The 19,097-nt window shown below is 37.1% G+C and overlaps 4 protein-coding genes across 4 annotated transcripts in view; 3 read left to right on the top strand and 1 right to left on the bottom strand.

Moving 5' to 3' along the window:
* The first annotated feature begins 541 nt into the window (after window positions 1–541).
* LOC111367882 (kinesin-like protein KIN-13A) lies at window positions 542–12,536 on the top strand. The gene is made up of 14 exons (XM_022988972.1): window positions 542–737; window positions 865–998; window positions 1,106–1,356; window positions 1,925–2,146; window positions 2,247–2,438; window positions 2,562–2,666; window positions 2,804–2,881; window positions 3,122–3,203; window positions 3,831–3,993; window positions 4,300–4,629; window positions 5,198–5,416; window positions 5,498–6,182; window positions 6,297–6,362; window positions 11,818–12,536. Exons 3-14 carry the CDS (start codon window positions 1,150–1,152, stop codon window positions 11,998–12,000), a joined length of 2,532 nt encoding a protein of 843 aa, XP_022844740.1. The 5' UTR covers window positions 542–737; window positions 865–998; window positions 1,106–1,149; the 3' UTR covers window positions 12,001–12,536.
* Window positions 7,984–11,805, bottom strand: LOC111367889. The gene is made up of 2 exons (XM_022988985.1): window positions 8,413–11,805; window positions 7,984–8,046 (listed from the first exon to the last, which is right to left on the bottom strand). The coding sequence occupies exon 1, from the start codon at window positions 9,509–9,511 to the stop codon at window positions 8,696–8,698; it is 816 nt and encodes a 271-aa protein (XP_022844753.1). The 5' UTR covers window positions 9,512–11,805; the 3' UTR covers window positions 7,984–8,046; window positions 8,413–8,695.
* A 2,094-nt stretch (window positions 12,537–14,630) lies between the features above and the next one.
* LOC111376276 (isoleucine--tRNA ligase, chloroplastic/mitochondrial-like) lies at window positions 14,631–17,464 on the top strand. Its single transcript, XM_022999225.1, has 5 exons — window positions 14,631–14,751; window positions 16,147–16,220; window positions 16,511–16,760; window positions 16,916–17,095; window positions 17,179–17,464. Exons 1-5 carry the CDS (start codon window positions 14,659–14,661, stop codon window positions 17,416–17,418), a joined length of 837 nt encoding a protein of 278 aa, XP_022854993.1. The 5' UTR covers window positions 14,631–14,658; the 3' UTR covers window positions 17,419–17,464.
* Window positions 17,465–18,671: 1,207 nt separating this feature from the next.
* LOC111367873 (heat shock factor-binding protein 1-like) overlaps window positions 18,672–19,097 on the top strand; it is a 2,718-nt gene continuing 2,292 nt past the window's right edge. The window contains exon 1 of the mRNA XM_022988960.1: window positions 18,672–18,784. Coding sequence (XP_022844728.1) covers window positions 18,782–18,784 — 3 coding nt within the window. The 5' untranslated portion in view covers window positions 18,672–18,781. The remainder of the gene's footprint in view (window positions 18,785–19,097) is intronic.

Here is a 19,097-nt window from a genome sequence, read left to right as displayed (position 1 = left end):
TTTGGTCGGCTTACTCTAATTTTTTGCCTTTAATTTTCTTTTAATTCCTATTTTGGGTTCAAATTTTCTACTATTTCTATATAAGTACTGCCGACCGAGCACTTACTAGCAAAAAAAAAAACCAACATTCTAAACATATTCTAAACTAGTCGTGTTGTTGACGTAAAAACTAAAACAGTTAATTTTTGAGTACAAAAAAAACTTATAGAATTCATATAAGATTTTGAAATGGAAAAATTCTGTCCATCTATGTGTTATGTTTTTTTTCATTTTTGAATGATGTTTTAACACCTATGTTTATGGAATTTTTTTTTTTTCAAAAATCATGTACTTATAGCATTATTCAAACAGAAAAGTAAACTCGAAATCAGGCGATTGACATAAAACAAAACAAGTTGAACGAAGTTGAGTGAAATTTCGCAGAAGGGCAAATTGGTCCAAACATAATTCAAATTAGCCGTTTAATCATTTTTTCAAAAAATTACTACCTGTCAACAAATTATATAAATTGCAAAATACTTTTACGGATATATAAATGCAGATTTTCCCTGTCACAAAGCGAAAGAAACCTATACACATATATAGATACACATGAATATACACACATACACATATATAATCATTATCTTTATCATCAAACCCTCAATTTCGGTCTCCCAAGCGATCTCCTAAAATTAAGAAATTAGGGTTTTTTTAATCTCAGATCTGTTCGCATTTTCCCAATTTTCAGTCACAAGGTATATTTTTGTTTATAATATGGATGATTTTACCGGTCTGGTTATGAGTATTATTATTATTATTATTATTATTATTTTATTTTTTTTGCGGATTTTTTAAAGATTGGTATCTTGTTTTAATTTTTAGGGCTACGTTTACATTAAAGCAATCGGTGATTGAAAGTTGTTGGAATTGATTGATACGATCAAATTGAATTGGGGTGGGCCTGTGTCTTCAATTTGATGTGTTGCTTTGATTTCGATTTCTCCCCTTCTTGTATTGTAAGTCTCGTTTCGCACCATTTTCCAATGAATTTGTAATTTGTTATTAGTGGAGTTATGGGCTTTGAATTTTTGGTTAATCTTTTATTGTATTTTGTTGTTTGAAGTGTGGAAGAATTAGATCTTGAAATTGGCTCCGCAAAAAAGATCTATGCGCCACATGGGTGGCCAGATGCAGCAGAGCAATGCGGCGACTGCCACTGCTCTGTACGAGAACCCGGGACCCACGGTATCTGGTGGAGATGCTGGGGACGCCGTGATGGCGCGGTGGCTCCAGTCGGCAGGGTTGCAGCATCTGGCCTCTCCAGTGGCATCCAACACCGTTGATCATCGCCTGCTACCTAACCTCCTCATGCAGGTGCTTATACATTTTTGATCTCTCTGCTGTTCTGATTTATCTTGAAATTATTTGGTTTTGTTTTTCTCCATATATGGTGACTCGAATTTTGTTGAAAAAGTAGTGGTTGATACATTGGGAATGTGGAAGTTAGAAAACTTAAATTTGCAATGTTCTTTAGAATGTGTTCTGTCGTTTATTGTCTACTATTTTCATTCGCTAGGCGTGTGAGGGGGAGAGATGTAGTGTTGGCCATTTTTGGAGGAACCTGGACTGATTTATACTGCTATAAGTTCTGAGTATAATTCTTTTTCATGCAGTATTATTTTTTTTGCTGAAATTTTGTGTAGGATTTATTCAGTGTCAAGTGCTCTGATCAATCATGGTATTTAGTATTTTGCACTTTAGCTTAAAAAGATGCTTACTGGATCTTCCTTAAATCTATATTTTTGGTATCTCGTGAGTATTAGGTAACTTATATTTAATTTCGTATCACTTTATGACTGAAAGATTTTTTTACTTCTTTCTTTCCATAAATATGTCCTTTGAGCTTGCAACTAACAGGGAGAATTTATGACGATGTTTGAAGGGTTATGGAGCACAATCTGCTGAAGAGAAACAGAGGCTTTTCAAACTAATGAGGAATCTTAATTTTAGTGGGGAATCTGGTTCTGAGCCTTACACTCCAACTGCCCAAAATTCGGGTGCATTTGCTGCATCAGATGGCATTTATTCTCCCGAGTTTAGAGGGGATTTTGGAGCTGGGCTTCTTGATCTACATTCTATGGATGATACTGAGCTTTTATCTGACGTACATATAAATATTTGACTTAGAAAAATTTAAATTTACTTATCAAAACTAGCAAGTGATCTTAACTGATAATGCCCAATTTTCCTAATTTTTATTTCAGCATGTTATCTCAGAGCCATTTGAGACATCTCCTTTTATGCCTGCTGTATCCAATGCAATTGAGAGTGACTTTGACATGATGGCCAACAGGCTCCAGAAAGTGCAGACAGATGTGGATGCTCCTGTTGTATTTTATACAAATGAAAAAGAAAGCAGTACAAGGGAAAACAACGTGGCTAAGATTAAAGTTGTGGTATGTTCCTCGAGCAACATTTTTTCAACCTTCCCTCCCCCCAACCCGTGTGGTCTATCTTGCCAATGTTGTATGGTTGATGTCTGAGGGACTAAAAGAATAAATGTGTACTTTTTGTCTCAGGTGCGCAAAAGACCTCTTAATAAAAAGGAAATTGCCCGTAAGGAGGACGATATTGTCACCGTATGTGATGATTCTTCTTTAACTGTGCATGAACCCAAGTTAAAGGTTTGGAAGCATTAGAGCATCGTTCTTATTCTGAATTTTTAATAATTATGATATGAAGGCGGATTAGAGCTGAGTGTTGGATTATTTTTCTTTGTATGTCTGATTTGGGGAATTCTTGTTGGACTATCATATTGAAGGTGGATCTGACCGCCTATATAGAGAAACACGAGTTCTGCTTTGATGCCGTTCTGGATGAGAATGTAGCAAATGATGAGGTAATACTCCTTCAACATAAGCCCTTTTTTTTGGGTGTTCTACATGGATATGCTTGCTTTGCATTCTTTTTACTTTTTTTAAAATTCTTTTTCTTTTTTCCTCCATTATTTTATTTATTTAGTGGATGAGGTGCTGTACTTGATGGTTTGGAATTTTGAGCGATTGGTTGACGTAATGCAATGATTACTTCTGTTAATTTGTTTTCTGCAACGCTTGATTGCTACACTTTGCTTTATCAGGTATACCGCGTAACGGTGGAGCCAATTATCCCTACCATATTTCAGCGTACAAAAGCAACATGTTTTGCATATGGTCAGACAGGTATGCGGAGCCTCTATTTTCATAATGCATTAGGTTGCATCTCTATATAGTGTTGCACAGATTATGGTCGCTAGTACTAGGACCGAGGGTGCATCTTAAACATTTAGATCACCATACATATTTAGATTCTATCCAGTGAGAATATTCAGGATTTAAGTTTCTGTCATGTCTGTCGATCGCCATGGTTTCTGTTTGTCTCCCCTCGACTTGCAGGGACACTGGAAAGTATGGGGGGTTAAGGGAATGATATCACTGGATTTATATTAGTTGGACTTTAGTTGTCAAGGCCTTCACATGTAAGTCAACCTGTTATTGCTCATGCATCTTTGTTTTGAATTTGACTACCTTATGCGATTAAATTTTTGAGTTCTTTCGAGGTTAATTGGAGCCAAGATCAAATGGTATGATGTAACTTGGCTAATGGTTTGATGTACTGCCTTGTGTGATTAAATTTTTGAGTTCTTTCGAGGTTAATTGGAGCCAAGATGAAATGGTTTGATGTAGCTTGGCTAAGTATTACATGGAACTAAGCTCCTGGTTTTTGTACACGAATAGTTGTACATATTCTAAAGTTTTATTTGGATGACTGACCTATTTCTCTTCTCTTTTCTATTTTATACTTTCCAGGGAGCGGTAAGACTTACACTATGAAGCCACTACCTCTTAGAGCTGCTGAAGATCTTGTTAGATTGTTGCACCAGCCAGTTTATCGTGGTCAAAGATTCAAGCTATGGCTTAGCTTTTTTGAAATATATGGTGGAAAGCTCTTTGATCTTCTAAGTGATAGAAAGTTAGTGTTCTGTTACTTTGTACTTTGATTTTCTTTCCTCAAGTACTGATTATTTGTGCCATTGCCTACTCTCATGTTTGAATTTACTTTACTTGGAAAATGAATTTGTGAAATCATCTCGAATATTAGTGTTTGAAATGGCTCTCGATGATGTTTGCCTGCTTGTCTCATAATTTGTATCCAGAAAAATCATGCATCTTTGATATGACATGAACTTCAAATAAATGCAATGGTTATACAGTGTTCACATTTCTGGTTCCCTGATATTATTTTAATGTGCAATGATGTTTCCAATTCTTTTTGTAGGAAACTTTGTATGAGAGAAGATGGGAGGCAACAGGTTTGCATTGTTGGACTACAAGAATTTGAAGTATCAGATGTGCAGCTCGTGATGGATTATATTGAGAGGGGAAATGCCTCTAGAAGTACAGGTTCGACTGGTGCTAATGAGGAGTCATCGAGGTCACATGCAATATTGCAACTGGTTGTGAAGAAGCACAATGAGGTGAAAGACTCTAGGCGGAATAATGATGGAAATGAGTCCAAGGGTGGGAAGGTTGTTGGGAAGATCTCCTTCATTGATCTTGCTGGTAGTGAGAGAGGTGCTGATACAACTGATAATGACCGACAAACACGGTACTAATTCTGGTAGACACGTAGCCAATGGCTTGTGTCTTCGCATTTTCCTTTTGATTTTTATATCACAAGCTACATTTTCATTTGCATCTTGCCATGTTTCAAAAGCTGATATCATGTTGCTCTTTGTTAAAGAGCTCCTTTTTTTATGACTGAATTCTGTTCAATAGACTTAAAGGAAATATAACTGACTATCTGTCGTTTCACTTTTGAGACTGTGCTCACTGGTCGCTAAAATTCTTGTTTAAATAATAATTGATAACTCTATTTCTTATATGTTTCAGTGATGTGTAAGATTAAAAAAATGAAATATTACATCACTGCAAATGTATTCATTTTTACCAGCTTTGAGGGATTTCAGTGCTATGGCTGCTTGATAATATTTGAAAAAAATTAATGGATTGGCGTTTAATATTAATATTAAACAATAAATATTACTTTCTGGTACCCTTTCTTATATGAATTCTTGATATTTGTATCTTATCTGGTCGTATTTGAAAATTGTTTTAGCAACTTTTCTCAAGGGCCAGTCTTGTAACTCCAGGTGATGTATTTTGTTGTTTCGTAGGATTGAAGGAGCAGAAATCAACAAGAGCCTTTTGGCTTTGAAGGAGTGTATTCGTGCTCTTGACAATGATCAGATCCACATTCCATTCCGTGGGAGCAAACTCACTGAGGTGCTTCGTGACTCCTTTGTTGGCAACTCAAGAACCGTTATGATCTCTTGCATTTCTCCTAACGCTGGTTCCTGTGAGCATACCCTTAATACATTGAGATATGCTGATAGGTAGTTTGTTTCTATGTGAGTTAATATCTTATTTTACTTAAATCATGTGGCTTAAGCTCATAAATTGCTTTGAGTTGGTAGGGTTAAAAGTCTTTCCAAAAATGGAAACCCAAAGAAGGATCAAGCTAGTTCATCACCGTCTATTATCAAGGAATCTTCATCAGCACCATCTCCATCTTTTGGTGCTGATACAGAGGATGTTTATGAGAAAGGTCAAGAGTCTAAAGCAGTGGATACAAATAGAAGGGATCTAAGGAAGGAAACTTATAATGTTTCTACTGATTATGACAAACCACCCTCAAGCTTTTCTTCTAACACTGCCTTTAATGCTCATGAGGAAACTGGCGTGACTTCTTCTGCTTTGGAGAAGGAGCGGTTTGATGTGAGAAGTTCTGTGATTTCTACTGGTCAGAAGACATACTCGACATTATATTCACAGAATTCTGCTGATACGGAAGAAAAGGTTCAGAAAGTGTCTCCACCTCGGCGGAAAGTTTACAGGGATGAAAAGCTGGGAATTGGTTCTAAAAGAGATGCTGCTAATTCTGATTTGCCAACAACCACAAGTTATAAACAGCAAATCACAAACAATTCTAACGCAGCTAGTATTGGCTCATTTCCTGGTTTAAAAAGAGATGGTGCTAGTTCTGATTTGCAAACCACAAGTCATAAACAGCAAATCTCGAATAATCCTAATGCAGTCAGTAGTGGCTCCAAACAGTCAGAACTCGAGCCTCCTGATGAAAGCATAAATGAGATACTCGAGGTTGGTTTTGAATGCACAACTTCTCAATAACTTCAATCATCTGTTAAAATGGAATTATGGAAGTGTTTCATACTTGATTATTCATTGTATTCATTGTACTTTTTGACTGTGAAGGAAGAAGAGGCCCTGATTGCAGCCCATAGAAAAGAAATTCAAGATACAATGGAGATAGTTCGTGAAGTAAGTGGAGAACCATTTTTGTCATTATTCTATAATGCTTCATTTCGTAACAACATATAGGGTTTCATTTTCACACAATGCTGTAAGAGAGGGAGCGCGTTGTCGCGGGCCTACTTTCGTTACACCCGAACTACGCTAGAACCGTGCGGCTTTAACGCTTCAACCCTCCCGTCCCACGAGATAGTGTTAAGTCTGCCTTACACCCTCACAATAATTTAACCAATGAGCCTAAATTATATGATAACTTTGGTAGAAAAGGTAGATAGGAAAATTATGAGGAAAAGAGCACACACGTATGTTTGGGGAAAATTCTTTGTATAAATATAAGAGAAAATTATTTACAAACACACTACAATTTTCTTTCTACAAAGATATTATTTTACCTTACTTACTCCCCTTTCTATCTAAATCTCAACTCTCTAATATTCTCTCTTTCCCCTTCATTCCATTCATTTGATTTACAAATGACCAAGGCCCTCTATTTATAGGCAAACTCAAAGTATGCAAGTTAGCATCAATGGCTAGGATTAATATAAATTCAAGTGTTCTCATCGGTTGCAACTTGCCTTAAACCTCCTTTGACCATAAGGTAGCGAAGTTGGAATTGACTACCTTGCAAGTAGCATTGGTGCATTGTATCTTGCCTTTTTCCATCTCTATGATAGTTGGCATGCCACTTTCCATGCAAGTGGATCCGTACAACTCTGTGTGCGAGTGGATATGTCTCCATCAAGGTGGCCAAGTTGGACTTTATTTCCTCAAGCAAGTTGTCAAGTTGCATGTTGGCCTCATTTTGCAAGCTGTCCAATTGGCTAGAGTTGGCTTACACTTGCATCCAAAACTATTGGCTATAATCCACGGTATTGCTTCCCTTTCATAGTAGTAGTTTTCACCCGAGAAAACCAGATTTTTCTCCAGCCGACGTCTGCCTGCGTCCCCAGCTTACGGCTGCCTACACAGTCTGCCTGTGTTGCTGTTGCGTCCCCTGTCGCAACCTGACTGCGTCTACCTGAGTTTTGCCTGCCTGCCTGCATCCCCTTGCTACAGTTCCTGACTTGGTCCTGCCTGCGTCCCTTGTCGCAGGTTCCTGTGTTGTTCAGCCTGCGTCCCCTAACGCAGTGCCTGTGTTTTCCCTAGTTGCGTCCCCTATCGCAGGTACTTTCGTCCAGCAGTAACGCACTGCTTGCGTTACCCACATTTCCTAGCCGCAACCTAGACGTATTAGTCGCGACTATGGAGGACGTAAGTCACTCCCCCACTAAATTTGACGCCGCCCTCATTGCCATGTACCGTTGAAGCTTAGACTTTATTTGCCATAAGTCTATCTCATTTTCCCACTTTGTGTCATGACATTCCCATGTCATGCCAAGCCTCAAGTCATGACCTTGCGGTCTGTGACATTCTCCCCACTCAATCCGCTAATGACCTCGTAGCGAAACGTGTTTCGTGCATCCTCATGCAACCTTGCATTGTCCTCTACGTCAATTGTTATCAAAGTTCTCCCAACGTGCGACACCATCCCCTCGATAACCGGGTTTCCACTATGCCCCTCGCACCTCTTCCCATTGCAACCTCTTGCATGCCACCTTCGACACCAACCTTCACCATCTACACCTCTGCATTGGTTCCTCGAATGGACAACTCCTCCGGTTGTAGTGTCCCCACACATGTCGAAGCTTTGGACCTTCGTGCACCCAATTTCTGACCTCTTTGACAATGCTTCCTCAATTTCCTTCTTTTTCAATAGTTCCCTAGGCAACTCCACGAGCATCATGTCTTTATCATCTTCAAGGACTTCCGCTACCTGCATCACCAACAGTAGTTGTGTTTCTATCCCCACAGAAATTGTTTCAGCACTCATAGCATTAAACAGCTGGAATGTATTAATTTGAACTTTATCCTCATCTTGGCTATCCATGGCCTCTGGTTTGCTCTCCGAAATGGAAATGGATGCCAATGATCCCAACTTAGGACAATCCCTGTGTAAAATTACTCCTCTTCTTCTCATCATACTCCTTTCTTAAAAAAGCTTGTGTGTTGCCATTTGGACCTTCGTGCACCCAATTTCTGACCTCTTTGACAATGCTTCCTCAATTTCCTTCTTTTTCAATAGTTCCCTAGGCAACTCCGCGAGCATCATGTCTTTATCATCTTCAAGGACTTCCGCTACCTGCATCACCAACAGTAGTTGTGTTTCTATCCCCACAGAAACTGTTTCAGCACTCATAGCATTAAACAGCTGGAATGTATTAATTTGAACTTTATCCTCATCTTGGCTATCCATGGCCTTTGGTTTGCTCTCCGAAATGGAAATGGATGCCAATGATCCCAACTTAGGACAATCCCTGTGTAAAATTACTCCTCTTCTTCTCATCATACTCCTTTCTTAAAAAAGCTTGTGTGTTGCCATCAGGTCCATAATCACCCTTAGAATTTTGCCTCCAATCTGGCTTACTCCATTGCATGGCTTTCCTTGTATCTTCCTTATTACCTCCAAAATTTCCTTTGGCGGGCTTGATAGTTTTAGCTTCAGCTTGAAGACTTTCTTCGAACTTCGTCAAGGATTCAGCTACTGCAATTGCCTCGTCTACGGTTTTGACACCTCGACATTGCAACTCTTGTCGTACCCACGTAGCACAACCGTCTAGAAAATAGAATAGCAAATCATCATCTGGCGTGCTTGGGATTTGAAGCATAAGGGTCGTGAACTCTTTGACATATTCACGAATTGTTCTCGTATGTTTCAATTCCCTCAATTTCTTGCGAGCCTCATAAACGACATTCTCCGGGTAAAATTGCCTCTTTATCTCCCTTTTGAACTTGTCCCAAGTATCAAACTTGCAAGCTCCCCTTGCAATTTCGTCATGCTTACGACGCCACCACAACGCCACAATATCCGAGAGATACATTGATGTAGTTTGTACCTTCATTGCCGCCTCGACAATATTTATACCATCAAAGTATACTTCCATTTGCCATAGGAAATTTTCCATGTCTGCGGCATCTCTACGGCCATCATATTCTTTCGGCTTTGGGTAGTCAATTATCGGGGCAACAACACTTGTAGTGGCACCTCCGCTAGTATAAGGAGTTGATAGCTTCATTTGCCTGAACTCATGGCTCATTTTCTCCAACGTCATAGCCAACATGTTCACTTGCCCTTGTATTGCACAAACAACATCAATGACTTTGGCTTGCAGAAGGGTGAAATTTTCACCCGCAGCGGCTTGTCTGACTCCCACAATCTAAACATCATGCTTCATCGCCTGGACATCGTCCCCAACGATGCCTGATTGTCCATCACCTCTTGGACATTAATTTGGAGAGTTTCTAACTTACCAATGGTATGATCCTCCAGTTCCCCCCTGGAATGCTCTAAGGACTCAACCCTATCACCCATAGTAATAATGATCGGGTCAAGTTTTTCCTCCATCATTGAAGTTTTCCGTGCTTTTCTCTTACCGCGCGTCCTCATTCCTTCTACTAGGGTAACACCACGTCCACTCTCTACTTCAATTTTAATAGCATCATGAGATTCCGCCATTTGAGTGCCTCACCCAAATCTAGCTTCCAAGAATCTCCCGCGAATCTGGCTACCACAGTCGCACTTGGTTGCCACTACCAAACCTTCGCCTTGATACCGCCTCCGTAGTCCACACCACATGAACCTTACACAGACGTCACCTCACCTCTGAGATGAAAAATTGGTTCAACCCCACGTGAACCTTGTTCTGATACCACTTATCACGGGCCTAGTTTCGTTACACTTGAATTACGCTAGAATCGTGCGGCCTTAATGCTCCAACACTTCCGTCCCCACGAGATAGCGTTAAGTCAGCCTGATACCCTCACAATAATTTAACCAATGAGGCTAAATTATATGATGACTTTGGTAGAGAAGGTAGATAGGAAAATTATGAGGAAAAGAGCACAAACATATGTTTGGGGAAAATTCTTTGTATAAATATAAGAGAAAACTATTTATAAACACACTACAATTTTCTTTCTACAAAGATATTATTTTACCTCACTTTACTCTCTTTTCTATCTATGAGAATTTTCTCTCAACTCTCTAATATTCTCTCTTTCCCCTTCATTCCATACATTTGATTTACAAATGACCAAGTCCCTCACTCCCTCTATTTATAGGCAAACTCAAGGTATCTAAGTTGGCATCAATGACTAGGATTAATCTTGATCCAAGGGTTCTCATTGGTTGTAAGTTGCCTTAAACCTCTTTTGACCATAGGTAGCCAAGTTGGAATTGACTACCTTGTAAGTGACATATCTCTACACTTGCAAGTTGCTTGGGTGCATTGTGTCTTGCCTCTTTCCAACTCTATAATAGTTGGCATGTTACTTTCCATACAAGTGGATCCATACAACTCATGTGTGCAAGTGGACATCTCCATCAAGGTGACCAAGTTGGACTTTGCTTCCTCAAACAAGTTGTCAAGTTGCATGTTGGCCTAATTTTGCAAGTTGTCAAATTGGTTCGAGTTGGCATACACTTGCATCCAAAATTACTGGCTATAATCCACGGTATTGCTTCCCTTTCATAATAGTAGTTTACACCCGAGAAAACTAGATTTTCGTCCCTGCATCCCCAGCCGATGTCTGCCTGCGTCCCCAGCCTACGGTCGCCTACACAGTCTGGCTGTGTTGCTGTTGCGTCTCCTGTCGCAATCTGCCTGTGTTGCTGTTGCATCCCCTGTCGCAATCTGCCTGCGTCTACCTGAGTTTTGCCTGCCTACGTCCCCTTGCTGCAGTTCATGTCTTGGTCCTGTCTGCGTCCCCTGCCGCAGGTTCCTGTGTTGTTCAGCTTGCGTCCCCTAACGTAGTGCTTGTGTTTTCCCTACCTACGTCCCTTACCGCAGGTACTTCAGTCCGACAGTAGCGCACTGCCTGCGTCATTCGTATTTCCTAGCCGCAATCTAGATGTATCAGCCGCGACTATGGGGGATGTAAGTCACTCCCCCATTAAATTTGGTGACGCCCTCATCGCTATGTACCGCCGAAGTTTAGACTTTATTTGCCATTAGTCTATCTTATTTTCCCACTTCATGCCATGACATTCCCGTGTCATGCCAAGCCTCAACTCATGACCTTGCGGTCCGTGACAGCGTGATCAAAACTTATTAATATACCTGTAGGATTTTCTCCAAGTTCATATAGGAAACACATTCCGTGATTGATTATAATTGCTTTTACTCTCTTGGGCACTTCCGGGAGTAATCGTCACCAACTCCAAATGTTCATCTGCATTTCTATGGACAACCAGTTTTCATTTATGTGCTTCTACAATACATCCATCTTACTTAACTAAATGATAGCAAATAATATTAATAATAATAATAACCACAAGAAGTAAACTTTGACTAACTGCAAAACAATGAACTGTTCTGTTGAGCACAGGTAAAGAGACGTATTGACTTGTTTTTCTTTTGAATGCCAGGAAATGGAACTGTTAGCGAAAGTTGATCAACCGGGAAGCCATATTGACAATTATGTCACCCAATTGAGCTTTGTGCTCTCACGCAAAGCAGCAAGTCTGGTCGGCCTTCAAGCTCGCCTGGCAAGGTTCCAGCATCGGCTGAAAGAACAGGAAATTCTGAGTCGAAAGAGGGTACCTCGTTAAGGCAATATTTAAATGCCAGTTGTGCCACAATTCTAACTCCTGCCGTGTACTTTGCTTGTTACTTTGGTTTTTTAATCACATACAGCTTAATTTTACTGGCAATACATGTATACAAGTCGCCTGGCAAAGTTTGTATTTGTTCTGCAGAAGGAAAAAAGTAATAGATCTGGTGGAAAATATATTCCGAACTGGCACAACTTGTACCATGCTGCATTCGCGAAGAAGAAAACTATGTCTTGGATGAGGATTCAAGCCTGGACTTTGGAGATTTACGCCCATCTTGCATTGGGTAGTTGTTTGTTAAATGATGCAAGGATTCATGTTTGTTGGTGAAAGTGTATTATGAAAAATATTTCGACTGAATTGAATCTTGATTTGTTCTTATGGAGCGTTGTTGGTAGGTTCGGTAGGATTCTAGCTGTTGGCTGCCTGAATGATTTGAAGAGGCTTTTACTTTTATAGCAAAATGAAAACATAATAATTTCACTGGTTTATCATTGATGTACTATAAAACCTTTGCATTTCTTCAATTTCTATAATCTTTGATTCCTCATTCGTTTGGTCTGAGTTCTTGTTTGTATATGGAAGTGGATGAAATCAGCTGCCTAGTTTCAGTTAGTACTGCACTTTTTTATAGATTGGAAAGAGTTTCAAGGTGGGAAATGGTTGAATTCGCCAGCGGTGTGAATGGATTAGCTCTAATTGTTTAGAGCTGTCCAAAGTGTACTAGGAGGTATTGGACTAATTCCTTCTCCCATGAGCTGACATCAATGTCCTTTCCAGTCTTGTCCTCAACTTCATCCACAAAGTATCTAGCCTGCATTTGAATTCAAATGAATTATGAATAATACTACCCAAGGCACCAAACAAAAGAAATCTTCAACCAACCTAACAGAACAGCGAACGTATCTGTACTTCCAATTACGCCAGTGTCGACTCCTTTGAGTGAATCAAGATACTGGAAGGAACTTTTTATCCTTCCTGTTGATAACTGCTAAAACAAAAATGGATTTCTTTGTGGATAGGTACAAAAATCTGAGAAAGAAAAGGAAACCAAATATGAATGAGCTGATGGCGTAAAACAGCAGAAAATGAAGAATGAAAGTTGCTTAACAACTGCGTATGATCAAATGGCTAAACCAACGAAGATATTGTCTCATCGTTAAAGGGGGAAGCGTTTGTAGAAAATAATATAGACAGTATGAAGTACGTATTCAAGAGATGGCATTTCAAGAGCCTTAAAACATTGATTATTGAACTGCCATAACAAGTCAATCAAGCTCTGGCGTTTTGAATAAGGGAATTGATTATTATTTCTGAATTTGATCGATCACAGGTGAAACTGCGGCAAGAGATTTGGAATTCGATGGGAAATATTGATCATTACGAAGCTTGCTTTTGCAGATTAAAGCCCTTCTTTCGAAAGGGTAAATTGAGGTGGAGTTATTCAAAATCCAAGAAATTAATAGAAATGATTCTTTGAAGATTCGCATTTTGACGAAAAATTTACAGTTTTTTTGGGATTTGCCTTGATGATCAAACAAATTTCAAGTGTGCAGTAATTGATCTTGCAGACCTGCTTCCCAAAATAGATTTTGGTTTTTGAATATATGAATTTGATGAAGATGAGTTACAGTAAATGCAAAACGAATCCAAGGAACATTGAAGATCAGAAATATAAATTCTGCTATTCGGAAGTTTTAAGATTTTAGACGAAGGGGTACAATAGAATCACACGCCGTGTATTGAAATAAGAGCGTTTCAACGAATACCCAAAAAGATGTCAACCTCCGTGATAAACATTTAATATCAAAGAATCGACTAGTTCCACTAGAAACTGCATACAATAGCATAACCCAAAAAAGAAGAATGAAAGAAAAATGAGGAGGAAAAAAAATCATCATGATCTCCATTCCTAAGTTCATAGCTACGGTAGCTTCATCGATATTACCTACCAAATAAGAAGTCTACTCAAGAAAATCATCTAAGTCTCCGAAAAGGATCCTAAAACCTGATAGTAACGATGCCTATGCCATTATCGAATTTCTCCGGAAGGTAGCTATTTTCCCTAGTAATTGATGTTTGGTTAAGCATTATATCGAATAAAAACAAATTTATCTATTTAGGCTTTGTTTGTGCTTAATTTTTAGGAGAATAAATTTGTAATGACGATTTTTTTTTTGGGAGAATGTGTGGTTAAAAAATAGTAAAAAAAAATAAATTTGGATTTACGGACAAACCTATTTTATTGATAGAATAAGTGATTGAAAATGTGATTGGGAAAAAAATGAATTTTTAGAAAACGAGGCTTAACATAGGCTTATAAGTAAACTGAAAGTTTAAGGAACGTTCTACAACCACTTGAAAATTCATGGGAATGCTTTACTATGTCAAATTCAAATTTTAGCATTACCAAGTTTACGTTTCAATTTACCGTTTGATCTTACGTGCGGAATTAATACAATTAATCGTAACAAGTCACAAATTAATTGTTGTCTAGGTGATTAGATATACACGTTCAATTAAGCCTATGTTGAATTATCAATTTGCGTAAAGTAAATAAAACAGTAACAAACCAACTTTAACTTTTGTGCTTGCCCTAACTTTATCTGTTCATTTTTCCTGGATGATTATGCTGTTCCATATGGCGATCTTCCAATGATTGATCGACATGCACTGTTTCAGCTGGAAAATGTGGTGAAGAACATTAAAGAGAGCTATGATAGTTACCAGTTCTTCAAAATATTTCAGGTATAATTTTCCCCAACCTTCTTGATATATGTACGATCCTTTAATGCTTTATTAAAAAGATTTTTGATGAATATATCGTAGAAAATTGGTTGCACGGAACAATACATGTATGTCGATAGAGCTTTTTTATTTAGAAAAAAAGAAGAAGGAAAGAATATGCAAAAATATATAGTGGAGTTTGATTATTTTAACATATATTTCATTAACACAGTTTTACATGTACTAAAAGTTTTAACACTATTATCTATTTTCAAAAACTACATTTGTCAATTTTTAACACAATTTTACGTGTATTACCATTATCTATTTTTAATAAAAAAACTATTTCGTCAACTATTAACACAATTTCACGTGCATTAAAAGCTTTTGTTAAGGGATGTGTATCCCACGTCAGTTTAATACCAAAATAAATACTAATTTATAAATATTTTGGGTTTCTCCATTTAATAAGATTGACTTTATTAAGATGAATATCAAGTTTTAACATGAAATCAGAGTCATCTCGTGAATTTTAAGATTAATCTGTTCAAATGAGCCATCATCTTGAGGGGTCTGTTGAGGGATGTGTCATCCCATATCAGTTTAATACCAAAATAAATACCAATTTATAAATATCTTGGGCTTCTCCATTTAATAAGGTTGACCTTATTAAGATGGACCCAAATCTTAACAGTTTTAATACTATTTTTTATTTTCAATAATAAAATTTTAGTTGTCAATAAACTTGTGACACCAGTTGTTATTTAGTACTATATCTATTTCAGATGATAAATGTAGAGAGTGAGACCATGTATCTTAAAATATATTTACTTTCTTTAAAATTGTTAGTTGATAAATATGATCTAATTTCAATAAGTTACTGATAATAACAATGGTTATCTACTATGTAAATTTTTTTATATCTATTGCCAATATTACTGAGTTATAAAAGAGTATAAAACTAATAACTCTTCTTTTTTATGTGTCCTAAAGAGTCTAATATGCATCGAAAATTTAAAAAAAATATTAAAAATATAAAATCATTAAAATACACATATTGTGTACGTATTAGAGCATGCTAAAGCGTATCCAAGCTTGGATACTTTTCCAAACGCAATACTCAATAAGATTACACGATTCATGTTTCTTAGGTGATAACTAATGGATAGGGAAAGACCTTATCAGCGTTAACTTTAGTTGGTATGAAAGTTACATTAAATTTACAATAATGAATATGTGGTTGAAGGCATTCTTATGATCAGCGAACCTATAAATTGGATAAAATTTGTTAATTAGAGTAAAAATGCTTCGAGTTTTGTCCATCAGATTATTTTGCCAATTAATCCTTCGGTTGCTATGAATGTTCACTAACATTTTACTTTTTCTTCATTGTCAATTTCTTTTCACCTCATACAGATCATTCAACGATTTGTGATTGTCTATCTTTCAAATTTTTACTTGGATGTTGCCAAGGACCGGCTTTATGTTGGGTAAGCTCCTTGCCATTGTCAAGAGCTCATGTAAATTCCCTTTTATATATTTTTTTTGCTTATTCACACAATACAAAATATAAGCCTCTGTGCACAAGATTACCCCGTGTAACAAGTTCAGATTGTCATTTTTTTTGCTTGTCAAGACTTAATCTTTAGTACAATGCAGTATCCCTCCAGGATTAATTTGCTCAAGTACCGTTCCTGAATTTTCATCTTGAAATATATTGATTCTCTGATGCCAATTCTAATATAATCATATATTTTTCCTCCTATTCTGTAATTAATAGGGGTACCTTTAGTTCTACAAGGAGGAGCTGTCAAACAGTACTTGCTGCACATTTACTTTCCGTTTTCAGGGTCATTGCTCCAGTTTTGCCTCATTTGGCAGAGGATGTGTGGCAGCATCTTCCTTTTCAGTTCACCACTGAAGATGGTTGTCTTGCAAACTTCGTCTTTGAGTCAAAATGGCCAATGTTAAATGAAAGACACCTTGCTTTCCCCATAGAAGAAGTCCATTTTTGGGAGAAGATTCTTGAGGTAATAATAAGGTTTTCTGCATCACATCACATCACATGCAGGTCGTATGTGAATGAATTGAGTTGTTCATGATATTTGAACTTACACATTAATCCGACAATGTTTCCCTTCTCTTTTGAATTGCCACCTCTCCCCTAATATATTACTTTGGTCAGCTGAGAACGGAGGTGAACAAAGTGCTTGAGGTTGCACGTGGTAAGAAGTTGATCGGTTCTAGTTTAGAAGCAAAGGTCTATCTCCATGCCTTTGACGATGGTTTGGCCACAAGACTGGTCAACATGTGTACTTCTGAGAATGACGCTGATACATTGCACCGCATATTTATAACATCTCAGGTATGCTAAACAACGAACATTATTTTATATCTCTGGCCTTGGTGAATTTTGAATACTTTCTCACCCATTTATAAAATATGCAGGTCGAGATTCTTCCGTCACTGGAAAATGTACAGGATGAAGATATTCTGTGCAATGGAGAATATCTCATTCAAGGAAAAACAAAATATGGGTCGGGGTGTCACGTGCAACTGACTCGAAATGTGAAAGATGCTGGAGTTTTTCATCTCAAGTTAGCACTTTTGACGACCATCCCTCGCTATGTGGTCGCTGTTATGATGTTGTCAGCCAGCCAATACCAACTATGGCAGTGGTTTAGTTGAGATTTCATTATGTTATACAAAATGTACTATATTTATTGGAGTAATGCTTGGGGTACATAATAGACACCATTAGACATCATAATGGTGTCTATTATGTTCAAGAAGAATAATCCTATTTATTGCACTACTTCATAATGAAGATGATTTTTGATGGCATATTGAATAAATTTTGGGCTTTAAAATTATTTTAAATAAGACAACTTATCTTTATTGTGTGCTGGGAAAAGAATATTTTGTGTACTTTCTTAATTTATTTAAACTATTTAATCTAGAATAAAATATCCGATTAATGGGCCCACATGGGCCTTTCTGAAATGCAAAGTTGGTCCAAATTAGATTTGGGACAGCTGGAGAATTTTGCTATAAGTTAACCGAGTTATGGGTTTGTTTCACGTTGGTTACTTAACTTCAACTTTCTTGATTCGATGAAATAATTATACTTCTATTTCAATTTAAACACTATATTAATATTTATTTTTGGTTTCAATTTAACCGTTTCTTTCATAACCATCAATAAAATTGTTATGTTACAGGCAAAATTTGTGAATTTAACTAATGCTATGGTGCAATTGTACGCTCATAATGTGAAATTGGGCAGTACGATTTTTTTATTGGATACTGAGTGGATTGATTTGGGAAGAGATGTCAGCAAGTATTTCAACAATAAAAATTTACCTTAGTCCATGTTTGATTTGGATTAAAATTTGATTTTAATCTAAGTCAAAGTCAAACAATCATTATTAACAACGTCATTCATGGGTTTCATAACTTTTTAACTATACATTTCAAAAATTTCTATTACAATCTGTTAAAAAATCTAATTTTAATTCCCACAAAACATCCTCTTAGTCATCTCAGTTGGAGGTTGATATCCTCAGGTCATCTTGGGTGTGAGAAAGAAAGGTGGCAAGAAGGTTTGGTAGACAATGGGGCATATAAAGAAATTAGAGCTTTATTATAAGTTAGGTTATAAAATTCCATTGGTTAGATAGAGAATGTATGAATTAAGACAAAATATAAGTGGCGACAAAATTGAAATAAATTTAAGTTAGGTGATAATATTGAAATAAATAGTGTTAGTTTTGGTAGAGAATGTACGAATTAATAAAAAAAATATAAGTGGTGACAAAATTGAAATAAATTTAAGTTAGGTGATAATATTGAAATAAATTAATTTCCGATGGTCAATATGAAACAAATTTATAAGTTGTGTAACCTCTAATGAATTTTCCTCAAATAAATTGGCCCTTTTACTGTGAATTCGCTGCATCAAATTCAAATTCACAAAATCAGTCGCTCGCTCGCACACACTGTTAACAGGGTCACTATTTCCTCACAGCAGAGAAACATCTCCGATAAAGAAATGGTAATTTGATTTTTCAATTGTTGATTTTTCCTGTGATATGTATCTAAATTATTTTGATTTACTGTAAATCTTACACACTCAATTAGATTTCAGGGTGGTTTACTTTTCACGTTTCATAATCATAGATTAAGCATTTTGATCTGTGTTTTTCAAAGATTTATTCTTAATATTAGACAAGATTTATTTTATTTATTGATTTGCGACAATGCCAAAAAAGAACAACGACATGTCGTCTATGGTCTGTTAAATTTCGGTCATGTGGTTCTTCAATTTCGTTGCTTTCCTTTTCTTTTCTTTTTTTTTTTTTTTTTTT

This window comes from Olea europaea, chromosome 2, assembly GCF_002742605.1.
Source record: "Olea europaea var. sylvestris chromosome 2, O_europaea_v1, whole genome shotgun sequence".
Classification (NCBI taxonomy): Eukaryota; Viridiplantae; Streptophyta; class Magnoliopsida; order Lamiales; family Oleaceae; genus Olea; species Olea europaea.
Note: the sequence above shows the minus strand (reverse complement) of the source record. Positions and strands in the feature narration are given on the sequence as shown.

What these genes read in the sequence shown, in the direction of transcription:
- LOC111376276 (XM_022999225.1), top strand. Translation starts at nt 14,659, where the DNA reads ATGATTGATCGACATGCACTGTTTCAGCTGGAAAATGTGGTGAAGAAC. An exon ending in AGTTCTTCAAAATATTTCAG is followed by an intron (nt 14,752 to 16,146) that starts GTATAATTTTCC and finishes CACCTCATACAG; the next exon opens with ATCATTCAACGATTTGTGAT. An exon ending in TTTGGGAGAAGATTCTTGAG is followed by an intron (nt 16,761 to 16,915) that starts GTAATAATAAGG and finishes TACTTTGGTCAG; the next exon opens with CTGAGAACGGAGGTGAACAA.
- LOC111367889 (XM_022988985.1), bottom strand. Translation starts at nt 9,511, where the DNA reads ATGTTGGCTATGACGTTGGAGAAAATGAGCCATGAGTTCAGGCAAATG.
- LOC111367882 (XM_022988972.1), top strand. Translation starts at nt 1,150, where the DNA reads ATGCGCCACATGGGTGGCCAGATGCAGCAGAGCAATGCGGCGACTGCC. An exon ending in TACCTAACCTCCTCATGCAG is followed by an intron (nt 1,357 to 1,924) that starts GTGCTTATACAT and finishes CGATGTTTGAAG; the next exon opens with GGTTATGGAGCACAATCTGC. An exon ending in GCATAAATGAGATACTCGAG is followed by an intron (nt 6,183 to 6,296) that starts GTTGGTTTTGAA and finishes TTGACTGTGAAG; the next exon opens with GAAGAAGAGGCCCTGATTGC.